A 14698-nucleotide genomic window follows, 5' to 3' on the forward strand; every position below is an offset into this window, starting at 1 on the left:
AAATGCGGCGGTTTCTTGCAGAGTATTCTTTTCACCGTCGCCTGGGTCATCTTCACCCACTAAGAGCTCATAATCCGCAGGGGCTTTATAAACCCAAAATGTGTGTGGGGCTTTGAGCGACAGGGGCAACAATGTGGTTTACTACACCAATTTCTGCATGATAATGCCGAACTAGACAGATTGCGCATTCAAATTCTACTGAGTTTGACCCGGTGGATTTGTCCCTGGAGTCAACAACACTAATAGTGCGTTTGGCAGCAACACATATGGGCACACATTCCTGTTTCTTCCCAAACTGGTATTATAGCAAGTGGGCGAGAGTGAGCTGCATGGAGGTGCATTCTGACACTTGTGTATGTAATTGTAATTGTATTTATATAGTGCTTACTACCCCTGACAAGGCGTTTAAGCACTTTACACCGGGCAACACGCTGCTCTGGAACCCAAGGTTAATGGTTAGTTCAGTGTTATTGGTTACTGTTTGTTATTGGGATTAGTCTTGTGTGCTCAAAGCAAACCATTCCATGCAGTCGTTTCAGATTTTTGTGGTTGACCCAAGCAATAGTGGTTAATTGAGTGAAGGGAAGGTGAGCTCAAGCACTGGTTGGTGGGATTAATGCAGGAGTTAAGAGGATATTAGGTATTGTTAGGTTGCATAGGTATTACTTTCAGCAGAAGGAGTAGAAATTGTGACCTTGTAAATGAGTTGTGGGAAATTTGGGACTCCGTCTGTCACACTGTGAAGCCTGGTGACATAACGTGTTGGTACCACAGTTATGTGAATATCAAAAACAAGAAATGAAGAGGAAATTAGGAAGGTTCTTACATTTGACCGTACTGTTGTTCCATTCAAGGGTTTTCTTGAGCCCAGCTACAAATTCCTGGTAGCGTCACACTTGCAGCCGTCTGCATTAACAATTAACCCCTTAAGTGCGGCGCACGTTCAGCGGACGTCGCGTGCACTACCTTGGTAGTGCTGCGCACGTCTGCTGAACGTTCCGGACCCGCCTGCGCAATAGAACGTTCTGTACCAGCGCGGAACGTTCAGCGCAGCGAAGGTGTTAATAGTTTATTCCATGTTATTGTCAAAGGGATGAGAAAAGTTTAGGTCCATTTCCCAAACTCACTGATACTCAATATACATAATGGACTCTCTTCTTTATTTTTTTAACTTAATACCAGGTAGAGTGCCCAGTCAATTTTTGGCTGTCTACAACAATCGTTTTCAAGAAATTTAATTTAGGCGGGAAATTGAACTCTGCTAGACTCTGAAACCTGTAATCTCGTTTGACGTTTTAGGCTTGAGAAAGAAATACATTGGAGAAAATTGTTATGGTAGATGCATTTCTTTATTTGTGTCTCACAGGGGAATGCATTGCAGCTTTTGCATTTTGCCAACGTCAGAAACAAAGCATTAGCTTTAGACCGGTTGTGATATTTAAAGGGATAATATTGTGTTTTTTAAATTCACTTCTGTTTAGTTGTTACTCCCAATAAAAAGATGTAACTGCTGACAAAGGCTACAGCAGACCAGGACAGCTTGCATAAAAGAGGGAGGTGGCAACAGAACGTTTGCTTTGCTGTGCGACCAGACACTGCTATGTTGGTGGTGCAAGGGATACTCAAAGCCCTCTGTCTGGTATAAATATTTTTTTAGAGGTTTGCGTAATTTACTTTTGTGTTACTATGCAAAATTTCTGTAAAATGCAAATAATTATGCAGATTCGGCATTTGGCGCTAATCTTTAAAGCAAAATGCACATATTTTCCACTAAAAAAGCTAAAAAATAAATAAATTAATACAACTGCTGCAAACAGCAGCCACTTTAGTTCTGGGCATTTGCATAATTCCAGTGTGCTCGTGCTAACTTTTTCCCACAAACAGCATGTCATTTTGTGACTTGGTATAATAGTGTAGTCATGGGAATTTTACATAACAAGCATAATATGAAATTTCCAAAATTAAGCAGGATTATACCAGTATGACGGAGGTTTTGAGTGGGCCTATTTTTCTGTGTGCAAAAAAATGCTATCTGCCCCCTCATTAATAGTAATGAGGCTGCAACTGGATTGCCATTCATTGTGAAAAGTAGTGCATGTTTGGGTGTAGGTTTGCATGGGATTATGTGACCTCTATCTAAGCATTCATATTCACACTGTGCCTGTATTCAAGGGACAGGAGCCACAATGCCATAAACAGTGATACATCGCAATTGTGTCATCATCTTTTCCTGCACCTCCTGATATTTGATACCTGCTCAAGCAGAGTGAAAGCCGCCCAATCTTGATATATTACACTGTGACGGCAGCCCCAAAACGCAAGTAGGGGATGGGGGGACAAGGAATGCGGGGAAAAAAATAATTTTAAAAAACTTACCTGTTCCTGCCGCCAACGCCGACGGCCGCCTCAGTGCTTCTCTCCCACAGTCACTGGAAAGCACAGGCTCCCCACCCAATCCAGACGCTGCTCTCATGCTATGAGAGCAGCCGCAGGATTGGTCTGAGTGGCCTGGTCTGCCACTCAGATAGTGCCTGAGAGCCTGCAGCTTTTCTCCAACCCGGCTGTGAACTCAACTGGATTGGAGAAATAGAAGTGCGCATGTCTGTAAACTTACCTGCAGACTTCTAGATGCCCACCACTCCTCCCTTTCATGGTCCAGCCACACCCCGCCATACACAAGCATTCCAGCCAGAGCCAGTCACAGAAAAAGTCAATTATGTTATGGTTTTATTCTCATTTTATTTTTCTGTGATTGACTGACCAGTCCTCTCCTCTGCCTTTACAGAGGAGCCGCCACCGATCTTACACTTAGTGAATCAGTGCCTGCCGTAAGCAGGCTTTAACCAAACCATGCTTATGCAACCACAAAAACAGTCACAAAGTATTTGTGAATTCCATTGCGATTCACACGGGTGGAGGAAAGACCATTTAACATCTCCTTTCCATTGCAATTGGCAAACGATTACAGCGCTTGAATTGCAATTTTTAATGCACATTATCTGTACATTAAAAGTTCAGATTCTGCATTCACACTGGGGTTTGCAAAGTGGTCTCTGCATCAGGCCCCAGGTCTGTATCCACAGTGTGCTGATGATATTTAATTGTATCTGGGGAAAGACCCGGATGATACCAAACTGTTGGGTGTCTGTCTCTGAAACATTGATGAGCGGATGACCTACTTCCCTCTCAAATGAAACCATAATAGGGCAGAGTTCCCCATTTTGATAGTCTTTTGGCACTATTTGGTGTCTAGGCAAACAATTGTTGTTGATTGTTCACAGTTTACCCCAATGGAGTCTTTGTCAAACAAGCACTGGCAAACCAGTAGGTCTGGCATTGGCTATCAGCATTTTGGCTTTGTTGATGCATGTTTTATTTTGTTGTTGCCTTTGCAAAACTTTATTGTTAGGGAAGCTCATCAATAATGAAAAAAAAATGGCTTGAAGCAAAAACTATTTTTTGCGTCAAAAAGCATGCATTGCCATAATAGTCCCTGAAACTAAAGGGAACTTAATTTTGTATGGAGGTGCACCTTGAGAACAGGCAGAATCTTTTCACTTATGGTGATGTTAGCCAATGGCTGAAGGGGGTTGACCCACTACCACATCCTGTATGGTGTGTGACTGACACAATAGTGCACCAATGGGCGAAGATGCCAGCCTAAACTCATCTAACGGTAAGTATATTAAACATATCATTTTAGGAAAATCAAAAGGTCTTGGCTACTGCCAGACCTAAAAAGGAGTAAAAGCTATACTTTTTTAAACAACATATATCTTGATGAAACCTTCATATTCGCCTCTCCTTATGTAATCCTTATGGTTAACTGTTCAATGCCGTTATATATTGCATAAATCAGGAGCAGTTATCTGTTTGAGTCTTATCCGTGCAGAATTATTTTGCAAACGACTGGCCTCACGCTTTGCGCTAGTATTCTCAATTACTGAATACAAGCATAAAATACATTATTTCAAAGTGAGTAATAAGCATGAATTCCAGTGCTGCCACAGATATCACGTTCATTATCCTCGTCATAATTATTTCGTTTTATCCCAGAATAATCTAATTAGAGTGTTGCTCAAAATTAATTGAAAGTTGATAAAAGTGTGCCTCCGCGTGCCTGGCATAGCATTGCCTTCCCTCCTCCCCTCACACCCTCCCTTCCGGACAAAATACCAAGGGAACTGGGAAGAAAAGGGAAGACAACTGGTGGAAGTAACTGCTAAAGCATCAATGGGTGGTTTAAGCAGGTTGGCAACAGCACTACTAGAGCTAGTATAGTGGTATGTGGTGCATATATTGCTAGTCAACAGGATTGCTCAGTGAGCTGAACGTTCTCCACTAAGAAGAAATTATGTCCTGGATCTCCCTAGAAACCTGGCGAGGCAGATTCATCCTAGATTCATCCTTCTGTCCGTCAGAGGTTAGTAGATTAAGTACCGTAAATTGAGTAATAGTCATATCTGCCATTTGTACCACATAAAAAAGGCACACACGTGCAGTGTTGAACGACAATCACACATAAATAAATGAAATATTTGTGTTGAAAGAGTGCACTTTATATTGTTTTGCACAGTACATAATATATAAAATGGCATAAGAAAAATGAGCAAATAGCAATAGATTTGTAAGCTATTATGCTGTAGGAAAATAAAAGGTTTGTACTTTTTATTTCCTTAAAGAAGGAATGTTCACAACACGGTATGTTTGGACAGAAACGGCAATGTGACTAAAAATAAGAAACAATGGTATTAGATGCCAATTTCAACATTCAAAGATTATTTATCAACCCATCATTCTGTTCAGTCTGTGTCCCCTTAGTGCCATATCGTTAAATATGCACACACCACTCAACTATTCCTCAACATACTTTAAACATAAGATGTCATGTGACTGGCCAACTTCATAATCTTCTTCCAAAATGAATTTCTGCTCACTGGCATGGTCTCATGGGCACTAAGGGGCCTATTATGATGTCGGTCCAAACGGCTCCGAATGGCATTGGGATGTTCCTAACCCGTGTCGGTACCCATGTTTCCACTGATTCAAAAACAATTCCGAATGACTGATTACAATAGAAGGATATCTTTCAGTCATTCCGACTCTGTTCCGACCGGCAAATCCGAGTCTGACGGAGCCGACTCGTGCAGCTCAATGGACAGCTTTTCCGACCGACCGATTACGATGTCGGAGTCCAAAAGCCTTTCTGACATGGTCTATCTGACACAAAAAGGCTGTCGGAAACTGACTTGGGGGGCCACTAGCAGGCCCCTCCTTCACTCGGCAGCCTCTGGTTGGGGCCCATGGGGAGTCGGTGGGAATGCTTCCCACCGACATCGTAATGAGGCCCTAAGACAGAGTTTTTGCTAATAAGGCCCCTATAGCCGAAACGGAGGCCCACCTTCCGAAAGCAGCAGGGTGCCCACATTTCTTCCCGGCCTTCAACTTGCCTCATAATTCACTTAGCCATCACTAGTGATTACCAATTTTACAACATTTCCCACACCACGCATTCATCCTAACCCACAACACTATCCTAATTGTTGTAAAACTCCTGGTAAAATGCGAGCATTAGGTTGAAAGGACTTAATCAGATGCAGTCGCGGGCGAGCAGCGGACGCGCGCAGTGGGCGCACCGCTGGCGCACCAAAGGCAAGCCTATCTGCGTCCGTCCGCGCCAGCTCCGCGCTCAACGCCAGCCCCCCTGCTCAAATCACACCAGGGAATACTAACTCTTTCACCTACTCGAGCGCCAAGCTAATAGCCCTTAAAGGGTCCAAGGTGGCCCAAAACTGCCACAAACTTCTTCTTGACGGCAAACCCTACCAAACCAGAATGATATGACTGGTTGTAATATCTCTTTACCAAAGATTATTGATCAACCTGTGGCTGCTTACAGGGAAAAACAGATTAGTAGCTGTAAAATCACCCCAAATAATGCGTGGAATTGCACCCTTATTAACGCAAGATCCCTGGTTAAGCACAGCACAGAATGTGCCTCCTTTCTAGAAGACGAGGGGATAATGATCGCCTTCGTCACAGAGACCTGGACCGATGACGCCTCAGGCCCAGACTTAGTGAAAGCTACACCTTCTGATTATCTTTGCTTCTCGCTTAATAGACCACTCAAAAGAGGTGGTGGGCTAGCAGTGATACTTCATAACTACATCACTTCATCCTTTCATCCATTGAAAAATGAGGAATGTGAAGCGTTAGATTTCTGTATATACCTCTCTCACCACAAATCTTTTAGAGGCTCACTTATCTACAGACCCCCTGGGCAGAGGAATCGGTTCATTGAGCAAGCTGGCACACTATTAGAAATAGGACTAAACTCTACTGCATATACCATCCTAGGTGATTTAAATTTCCATTTTGAATCAACCTCGGATCTAGCTATAGCCACTTTGCTAGATCTTATGTCATCAGGCAATCTAGAACAGCTTTCACAGGACCCACGCATCATGCAGGGCATACCCTGGATGGCATCTTCTCTAACAACCCTCAGATATCTTTTACAGGCCTTCGCTCCCGTACATGGTCCGACCACTCGGCTGTTCTTTTCAAACTCACCTCATCCCGCCTCTCAGACCCCAAACCCTCCAAAATATACCTCGAAACAAGGGCATGGAAAAACATTGAGGCTGAAGATCTAAATAAATTCCTTGCTTCTAACAATTTCCCGCTCCCTACAAACCTTGACCAGGCAACTAATTGCTATACCAATTGGCTAACAAAAGCAGGAAACAAGTTAGTCCCCGTGAAAAAGGTACACATTCTCAGGCAGCGCCCTTCAGCTCCCTGGTACTCTCAAGAACTCAAGGACCAAAAGTTGGTGTGCAAGCATCAGGAAAGGTGCTGGAGGAAGGAATACAATGAAGAAAAGAAAAAAGTATATAAACAGGGTCTAGCCCAGTATAGACAGCTACTACACAGTACTAAACAAAAATACTTCACAAAAAATAAATCAGGAGGCGAAAAACCAGCCTAAAATTCGGTTTAAAATTGTCAAATCCCTAGCTCATCCCGACACTCCACCCACCCCCCCAAGTCAAGACCTGTGTAACAACATAGCAAAGTTCTTTTTTGATAAAGTTAATGCCATTTTCTCAGCCTTCTCAAACATGTCAAACAGCAACTTATCTTCCGCACCCACCACTGTAACAAAAGACTCTAAAAACAACATGGATTAAAAAAAATTCAATCCCCTCACAGATGAAGACATCTATAAAATCCTTATTGAGGTGAAGTCAGGATCCCCTTACGATCCTTGCCCTAACAAAACTGTAAAACTCGCGGCTATGACAGTGGCAGGCAAGGAAGGATACTTCCCAAAGGATTGGAAATAGGCATCCATCCTTCCACTTTTAAAGAAACCCAACTTAGACGCCAAGGATTCAAACAATTTTAGACCCATCTCTAGATTGCCCCTTCCAGCGAAGATTATTGAGAAAAACATGAATGCCCAGCTCAACCAATTTCTCATCTGTTCCGAGACACTAGACCCCACCCAATACGTGTTTAGAGAGGAGCATAGTACGGAAACGGCACTCATCAAAACCACGTAAGAGATCAGAGCCATTCTTGATCAAGGAGGAAGTGCTGCCCTGATTATGCTGGACCTCTCGGCGGCATTTGATACGGTCCACCACACCCTGCTGGTGGACCGTTTGGAAGAGATAGGTGTTAAACAAACGGCACAAGCACTCCTTAAATCCTTTCTTTCAGATAGAACTCAAATGGTCAAACTAGATAATTTTGAGGCTGAAGCTTTTTCCCTATGCCGTGGAGTTCCTCAGGGATCCTCTCTGAGCCCCACACTTTTCAACATTTATGTTTCCTCGCTAGGCCCGTTTATTGAGTCTTTTGGGTTTAATCTCACATCGTACGCTGATGACACCCAAATTGTGGTCAATATTCGACCCGTTCAACAAGGTGACATTGCTTCCAGGCTTCAGAACTGTATGTATACAGTGAGTGATTGGATGGCACGGAACTGCCCAAAGCTCAACTCCAGCAAAACGGAGGTGGTATTTTTTGGCAGCAACCCCTTCTTTTCGACCCCAAACTGCTGGCCGTCTGCCCTTGGCCCACTACCACCCCCCACATGAAGGTGAAGAACCTGGGAATTTGGATCGATGACACTTTAATCTTTAAAGACCAGATCAACGCAGTGACATCAACCACCTCACTCATTCTCAGAACCTGTAGAAAAATAATGCCCCTACTTCCTAAAACGCACACCAAATAGTAGTTTCAGCCCTGGTATTGTCCAGGCTGGACTATTGCAATGGTCTATACCTCAAGTTGCAAGAAGGCTCCATGCAAAAATTGCAGATGCTGCAGAATGCAGCGGCTAGACTCCTTACAGGTATCCCTAAGAACGCACCTATCTCCACACCTATAAAAAAACTCCATTGGTTACCAGTCAAAAAGCGCACCCAATTAAAGGCCCTTTGCCTGGTGTTCAAGGCCCTGCAGGGATCTGGGCCTAAATATCTAAGGCAACAACTCCGCTGGTATATATGAAAAAGAACACTCCGTTCATCAGATGCCAAACAAAACGAATAAAAAAAAGCTAAATGGTGGGGGGTAGAGGTTTCACTACCAATGCAGCCAAGGTGTGGAATACGCTTCCTCTACATCTAAGAAGCATGACTAATCTGTTGGCCTTCAGGAAGGCCCTAAAAACCTGGCTCTTTAACAATTAACCAGTATCATTCACTTATGCAATCCACGGGTAGGACCTCACCTCAGCGCCAGGACACCTTCAGGTAGCAGTTACGCTTTACAAATGTAGCTAACATTAACATTAACATTGAAAGCACCGGTCGCTCGAAGATTCCTCCAACCCACAGGTATACACAATATGCATCTCCTTTATGTCCTTTTTAGATACTATACGATCAAAGCAAATCAACAAAAGCTCTTAATGAGCGCGTGGAAGCCATTCGATTGGCTGACCCGTCCTTCGCCTTCCATTGATGTGCAGCTGACTTGTTAGTAAGGTTGTTTCCTTTTCTTAAACTACATTTGTTGCTACCTGAAACTCGATATCGCCACACCTCAGGAGATGTTTACTTGCAAAAGCTAAATATGTAGCGCCTGCAGGAAATTGTGGCATTTTTGTATAAACAGGTTGGGAATGTGGACATTGTTCTGTATCACTTTTCCCTAATTCAAGAACTTTTCATCTACTTTACTTTGCACAGGATAATGTACACTAATGACTAGAAGCCTATTAAAAAGTCCTTTGCATAAGCGTGTGTACTACATGTACTAATAGCTTGATTTACAAGTATACAATATTTGCAAAAGACGACGTTATTCATTTAGATATTTTTCTGTTTGCAGTTTTATATAGTACATTCCAGGTAAAAAAAATGTAGCAGAACACTTTGCATAGACACGTAGGTGAACTGTGACAGCATTTTTCTTTTTTTAAGTTTTAAAAATACAACAGATAAAACATAGGGAAAGTAAGTAGGGGACACACTTGGTCAAAAACCTTTGTAAGATATTCTGAAAATATACATACGTACTGTGGCCATTAAAACTAAGGAAGAAGGACATTGGTAGTAGGCACTGTCACAGGTGGAAGGTTAAGGGCATCAGACATAACATTAGACCAACTTTGATTGAAGGAGGAATTGGTGTTGGTGCTAAAGAAGGCATTTCCGCTTTATTTTGAAAGCTCCATGGGATGAATAAGTTGTAATTACGGGGAAAGGTACACAATACCATAGATCACTGGTTCTTAACCTGCGGTCCGTGGTCACCTGGGGGTGCGCAAAATCTTCTCAAGGAGTCCACGATTGCTTACAGAATTAAATAATATTAACAGATAATATTGTGTATATAAAGAAGCAAAATGTAAAATAAAAAAAAATTAAAATGTTTTGTAAATGTGAAGGAATTTATAATTGGTGGCTAAAAATAAAGTTAGTATTGTCAGATTGATTTGTGGGAGGAGTGCAAATGTGTCTAACAGAATATAGTATGGTCTATGAGTGGGCTCAATTAAATTTAGAAAAGCTCCAACCTTTCAATTTAAATTGACATTTTCATTATTTATACATTTGTTTTGTAAATTAAGTGAAATATTTTTGCATTTATGTATTTGTTTGATTAAAGCTTGTTTCTGTAATTCTTGCTGTTCAAATCATCAGAAATGATTAACCCTGATCCCCACATTCCAATAGCGACCCAGTTAGGGTCTCTGGATTCCAATAATGATTCAGTGGGGGTCCCAAAGTGTCAGAACTGATTTAGTGAGGGTCCACAGAAGTCAGGAGGTTCTGAACCACTGCCATGGATGAACTCTCTGAGAAGACTTGTTTGAGTATTCTGATTTTTAGGTCGAAGCCTATCAGACAGCACAGCAGTCTGATCTGATAACTTCTTGGTGACATTCTGAAAGCTTCACTGGGAATGCATTCCCCCCATTGCTTATCATTGGCTTTCTGTTTTGTAGCTCACATTTGCTTGCCTTCTATTTGCTCGCTTTATTTGTTTTAGGCTGTCGAGCTTCAGTTCATTCCTCCTGTGGAGCACAGTCTATTTTCTGTATCGATCCATGAGTGCTCGTTTTCTGTAAACAGGACTTTAAGTATTGTTCTTATCTTGTCACATTTGCTGTGCATTGGAGGACAGAGGTGAAATGTCAGTCTCTGTCTACTTCCCGTTAACTTTTCTTTCTCTGACTTCAAAGTGGGAGGATTTATGTGACAGTCTTTCTGTGAAAGGAAAGGCTTTTTCCAGCACACAACAATATTTAAATGTCTCTAAATGAACTGTGTAGATATTTCAGAATATATCAGAATTAGGAAAGCACAGATGAAGCACATTTTTTTTAAATTATGAAATGTGGTGAAAACAAATATTTTAATGTGTTAAAAAAATCAATTCACTAGGTAAACACATTTCCACACATTATCATTTGAGCGCTGTGTAGTTTTGTCACTAAAACTTGTATCTTTGTGCAAATATAATGGTAATTTCAATTGAAAATGTGTTGTCTATAATGGCCGTGCACTACCACACCATGCATACTCCACACTACACCACTCCACTCTACACCATTCCACTTTACTCAACACTGTACAGCACTTTATGCCCCTCCACCCTGTGACCTTCTATGACACAACACTCCACAACATGCCACTCTACTTTACTATATTGCACTCTACTCCAGTCTGTGCTACTCAATACTATGACCATCTACTCCACTGTACGCCACTCTACTCTACAACAATCTACTCCACACTACTCTACATTACTCTACTCCACTCTACACAACTCCCTCTATGCTACTCCATGCCACTTTATTCCACTGTACACCTCTCCACTCCACTCTACATTATGCTACGCCACTCTATGACACTCTCTGGCACTCCACGCCCCTCCACTATACTCCAATCTGCTAAACTCTACTCCACTCTACTCCACTCTACGTCCTCCACAGCACTTCACAACACTCTATTCTATGACACTGTACCCCACTCTATGCTAATCCACTATGACAATCTACTCCACTGTACGCAAATCCCTCTATGCCACTCCAAGTGACTTTACTCAACTCTGCACCACTTCACGCCAGTTTACTCCACTCTATGCACTCCACTCTACTCTACAACACTCCACTCTATGACACTCAACTCTCCTCTAACTTTTAGCCATCCTGAAAATCAGCCACACTGGAATACAACATAGCTGAAACACATTGGCAAAGCCAATAGCTCTTACCTAGGCGAAACCTATTGGCTTTGCCAATGCTTGTTTAAGGTTAAAATTAGGAGGTTATCTGAGCTCAGAATAAAGCAGGAGCAGCCAGAGATGGTGAAATTACGACCAGTGGGTGATGTGAACTTGTTTTTCGTCATGCAGGCCTGTTTGAATATACTCCATGTGTCAATGGAAGCCATTTCAGTGTGAGCAGCCCTGGGATGATATGGGCAAACCTTCTGGTACCTAAAACTGACAGCGACAGGAATGACTTCAAATGAGCCAAGTGGACTTTGGGAATAACTGTGAAGTACATTACCATTCTAAAGAGTGCACCACTGATTTAAAATCATCCTTGGAGATGAAAGGTTTAATCCATCTCAGGAGCTTGTTTAGGTCACATTTATGTGAATTTTAGTGTAGTAAACTCATAATAACCTATCTATATGTATCGTTGAGATATTTTAAGTCTTGAAATATTTTGTAATGTGATGTAAGAAAGCACCTTTAGGACACCATCTTATACTGATACCAAATTACTACAAAATGTTGAAAGAATGTAATCTTTTAGTGCATGTGGACTGTACCCTTTGGGTGACAGTTGCGCTATATAAGTGAACCTTACATTACATTACATTACATGTGGAGTGCCCAAGGAAACAAATTGCAAATTTTAATTGATTGCTGAAAAGCTATGCTGTGCTCCTGCTGTAGGCGTCGTAGCAGTGACTTTAACACAATTACTTAATTTGTAAAAAAAAAAAATAACATAAGGGCCAAGGCATTTCACAGGAGGCCACTGCAGCTCGCACCGGTCAGTGGTGTCAAATGTCACCATCACACTTCAACAAATGTAGTTGGACTACACCCTATCACCCAAAGCTGTAAAAATGGCCTGGACATTATTGTTGTTCTTATTATTATTATTTTAAACTACTTGTAATTATTAAAATGCTGCTGATATGCCCTGCTCATAAATAGGCCACACCACCATATAGTGGACTGTCAGAAATAAGTACCGGTGTTAAGAAATACGTTTTGGGGCCAAGAACTGGCAAACACAACACGAGTTAAGCACAGTTTGCCAACCAGAAAAGGTCTCCACTTTCCTTTCACACTTTCCGTGTTCCTCTTGCAACTCCTTTCACTCACTGCAGCACACAAACTGTATACAAAAAGAATTCAACAGCTTATTTGCAGGAATAAATGTGGATACCTCTGTAGATATAACACTGAAATAAAAGTAGGGGGTAGCGTAGTAACACTTCGGGTATTAGCTGGGTTGTATGTTGCTGAAACACAGAACAGTATGATGCACAGTGTTAAATTGCTCTTCGCTACGACTTGCTAGGAATTCAGCTAAGACAGTGGCATAGAGCCCTCAAGTGAAATGGGGGTTTCCAAAACTTGCCGGTGCTTCTAATAGGCTGATAATTGTCAGACAGAACAAAGACCCACCTTTCCCGGACTTTCAAAGTAATTGTGTGGTTTGGGGAATGTGCTCATCACCATATACGCCTGTAAACACATCAGCAAATGCAGGACAGTAAAACGGAAATGCTTAATCTGAGTGATGTTCAGGCAGCTGTGAGTTGTCTCCGTGGCCAGAATTACACCAGGCGTGGGTCAACACTTCATCTGCACTTCATTTGCTTTCTGCAGCTTCCCTGTTATCCTGTCCATTGAGAACCACTGCAGTGTTGTCCAGCAGAAGAAGATGGCCCAGTACTTGGTAGAAGTCCTAGGAGACAAGCTCAACCTCTCCTCAATGTACAATGATGACTTAACCAAGCTTCCATCTCCGGAGAGTCTGAAGGGCAAGATCTTAGTGAAGGTAGGCAAGCGAGAGTGCTTTGGTTATGCAATTATCTGCGGCAAAATGATGAATTGCTATGTGTATATTTAATGGTGTGTGGAACTACACCCTGTGACATTTCTATCTGATGGAAACTTCTAGCTGCAGATTCCTTACCACTGAATTGCCCAGGCATCAGGCTGGATCCAGATGGAGCCACCCAACAGCACACACGGGTACTGCTCACGCGAATGTTTCATGATCCAATCTGACACCTGGGAAATTCAAAGGTTAGGAATCTGCAGCTAGATATTGTCTCTACCAGATAATGCGTTGCTGAAGGTTAGCAACTTTTTCTTTAGTTAAATAGTGTTCAGATCTGAGTATCACTGAACATAAATGTGATTTGGTTAGCCATGTGAGTAGTGGTTAATCCACTGGTCAATGTATTGGGCTATGTTAATCATTGACTTAGCAGCTGCATTTCTTTGGTGGCATTTTTCACATGCAGCAGAAAGTGGATGCACATCTCCACACTGCACACACATTGTTTTTGCCGGTTTCCATGGTGGCTATAGAGCATGTTTGTTATAAGAAATATCCAACTATCCTAGAGCACAGCACCCCCTTTGTTGTTGATTGAGTCCAAATGAGATGTCCAAGATCTATTACGGTGCTAACTTCTACCCTGTTTCTACCATGTCAGAAAATCTTGGCAAACGGTTTACAAAAGGATACCCTTCATATGCACTGGTTTGATCCATATCTAATGCTCACCTGTACCAGATCATCTTTGCTGTCTCTTATTTGCCCTTCAGAATCATGGTCCTGCAATCCAGATAGGCCTTTGAGTCATGGTCCCCTTTCCAGGCACCAAAGGTACACCAAGTGAGGGTATGTCACAGACATCTGCCTGTGACAGGCACCACAAGGTTAGAAACCAGTAGCTTTTTAAGAGACATACCAAAAAAGGGGCAAAAAAGATGGAAAAAAGGCACACTAGTCATCGAAGTCTACAAGTCAGCCAAAAAGCAACTGAAGGAAGATTGTCCAGATCCACCCTGATGGCGCAGAAAAGAGAGAACTGAGGTCAGCATGCTGGGGTGGCACCTATAGATGCACCGCACACATTACTTTAAGAGTACACCATGATGCCACGTGAAGCCAAAAGATACCACC

The 14698-nt window shown here is 42.2% G+C and overlaps 1 protein-coding gene across 1 annotated transcript in view; it reads left to right on the forward strand.

Moving 5' to 3' along the window:
- PLCH2 (phospholipase C eta 2) overlaps nt 1-14698 on the forward strand; it is a 631566-nt gene that overhangs the window by 338707 nt on the left and 278161 nt on the right. Inside the window, exon 9 of the mRNA XM_078642469.1 lies at nt 13387-13558. Coding sequence (XP_078498595.1) covers nt 13387-13558 — 172 coding nt within the window. The remainder of the gene's footprint in view (nt 1-13386; nt 13559-14698) is intronic.

This window comes from Lissotriton helveticus, chromosome 5_1 (assembly GCF_964261635.1).
Source record: "Lissotriton helveticus chromosome 5_1, aLisHel1.1, whole genome shotgun sequence".
Taxonomy (NCBI): domain Eukaryota; kingdom Metazoa; phylum Chordata; class Amphibia; order Caudata; family Salamandridae; genus Lissotriton; species Lissotriton helveticus.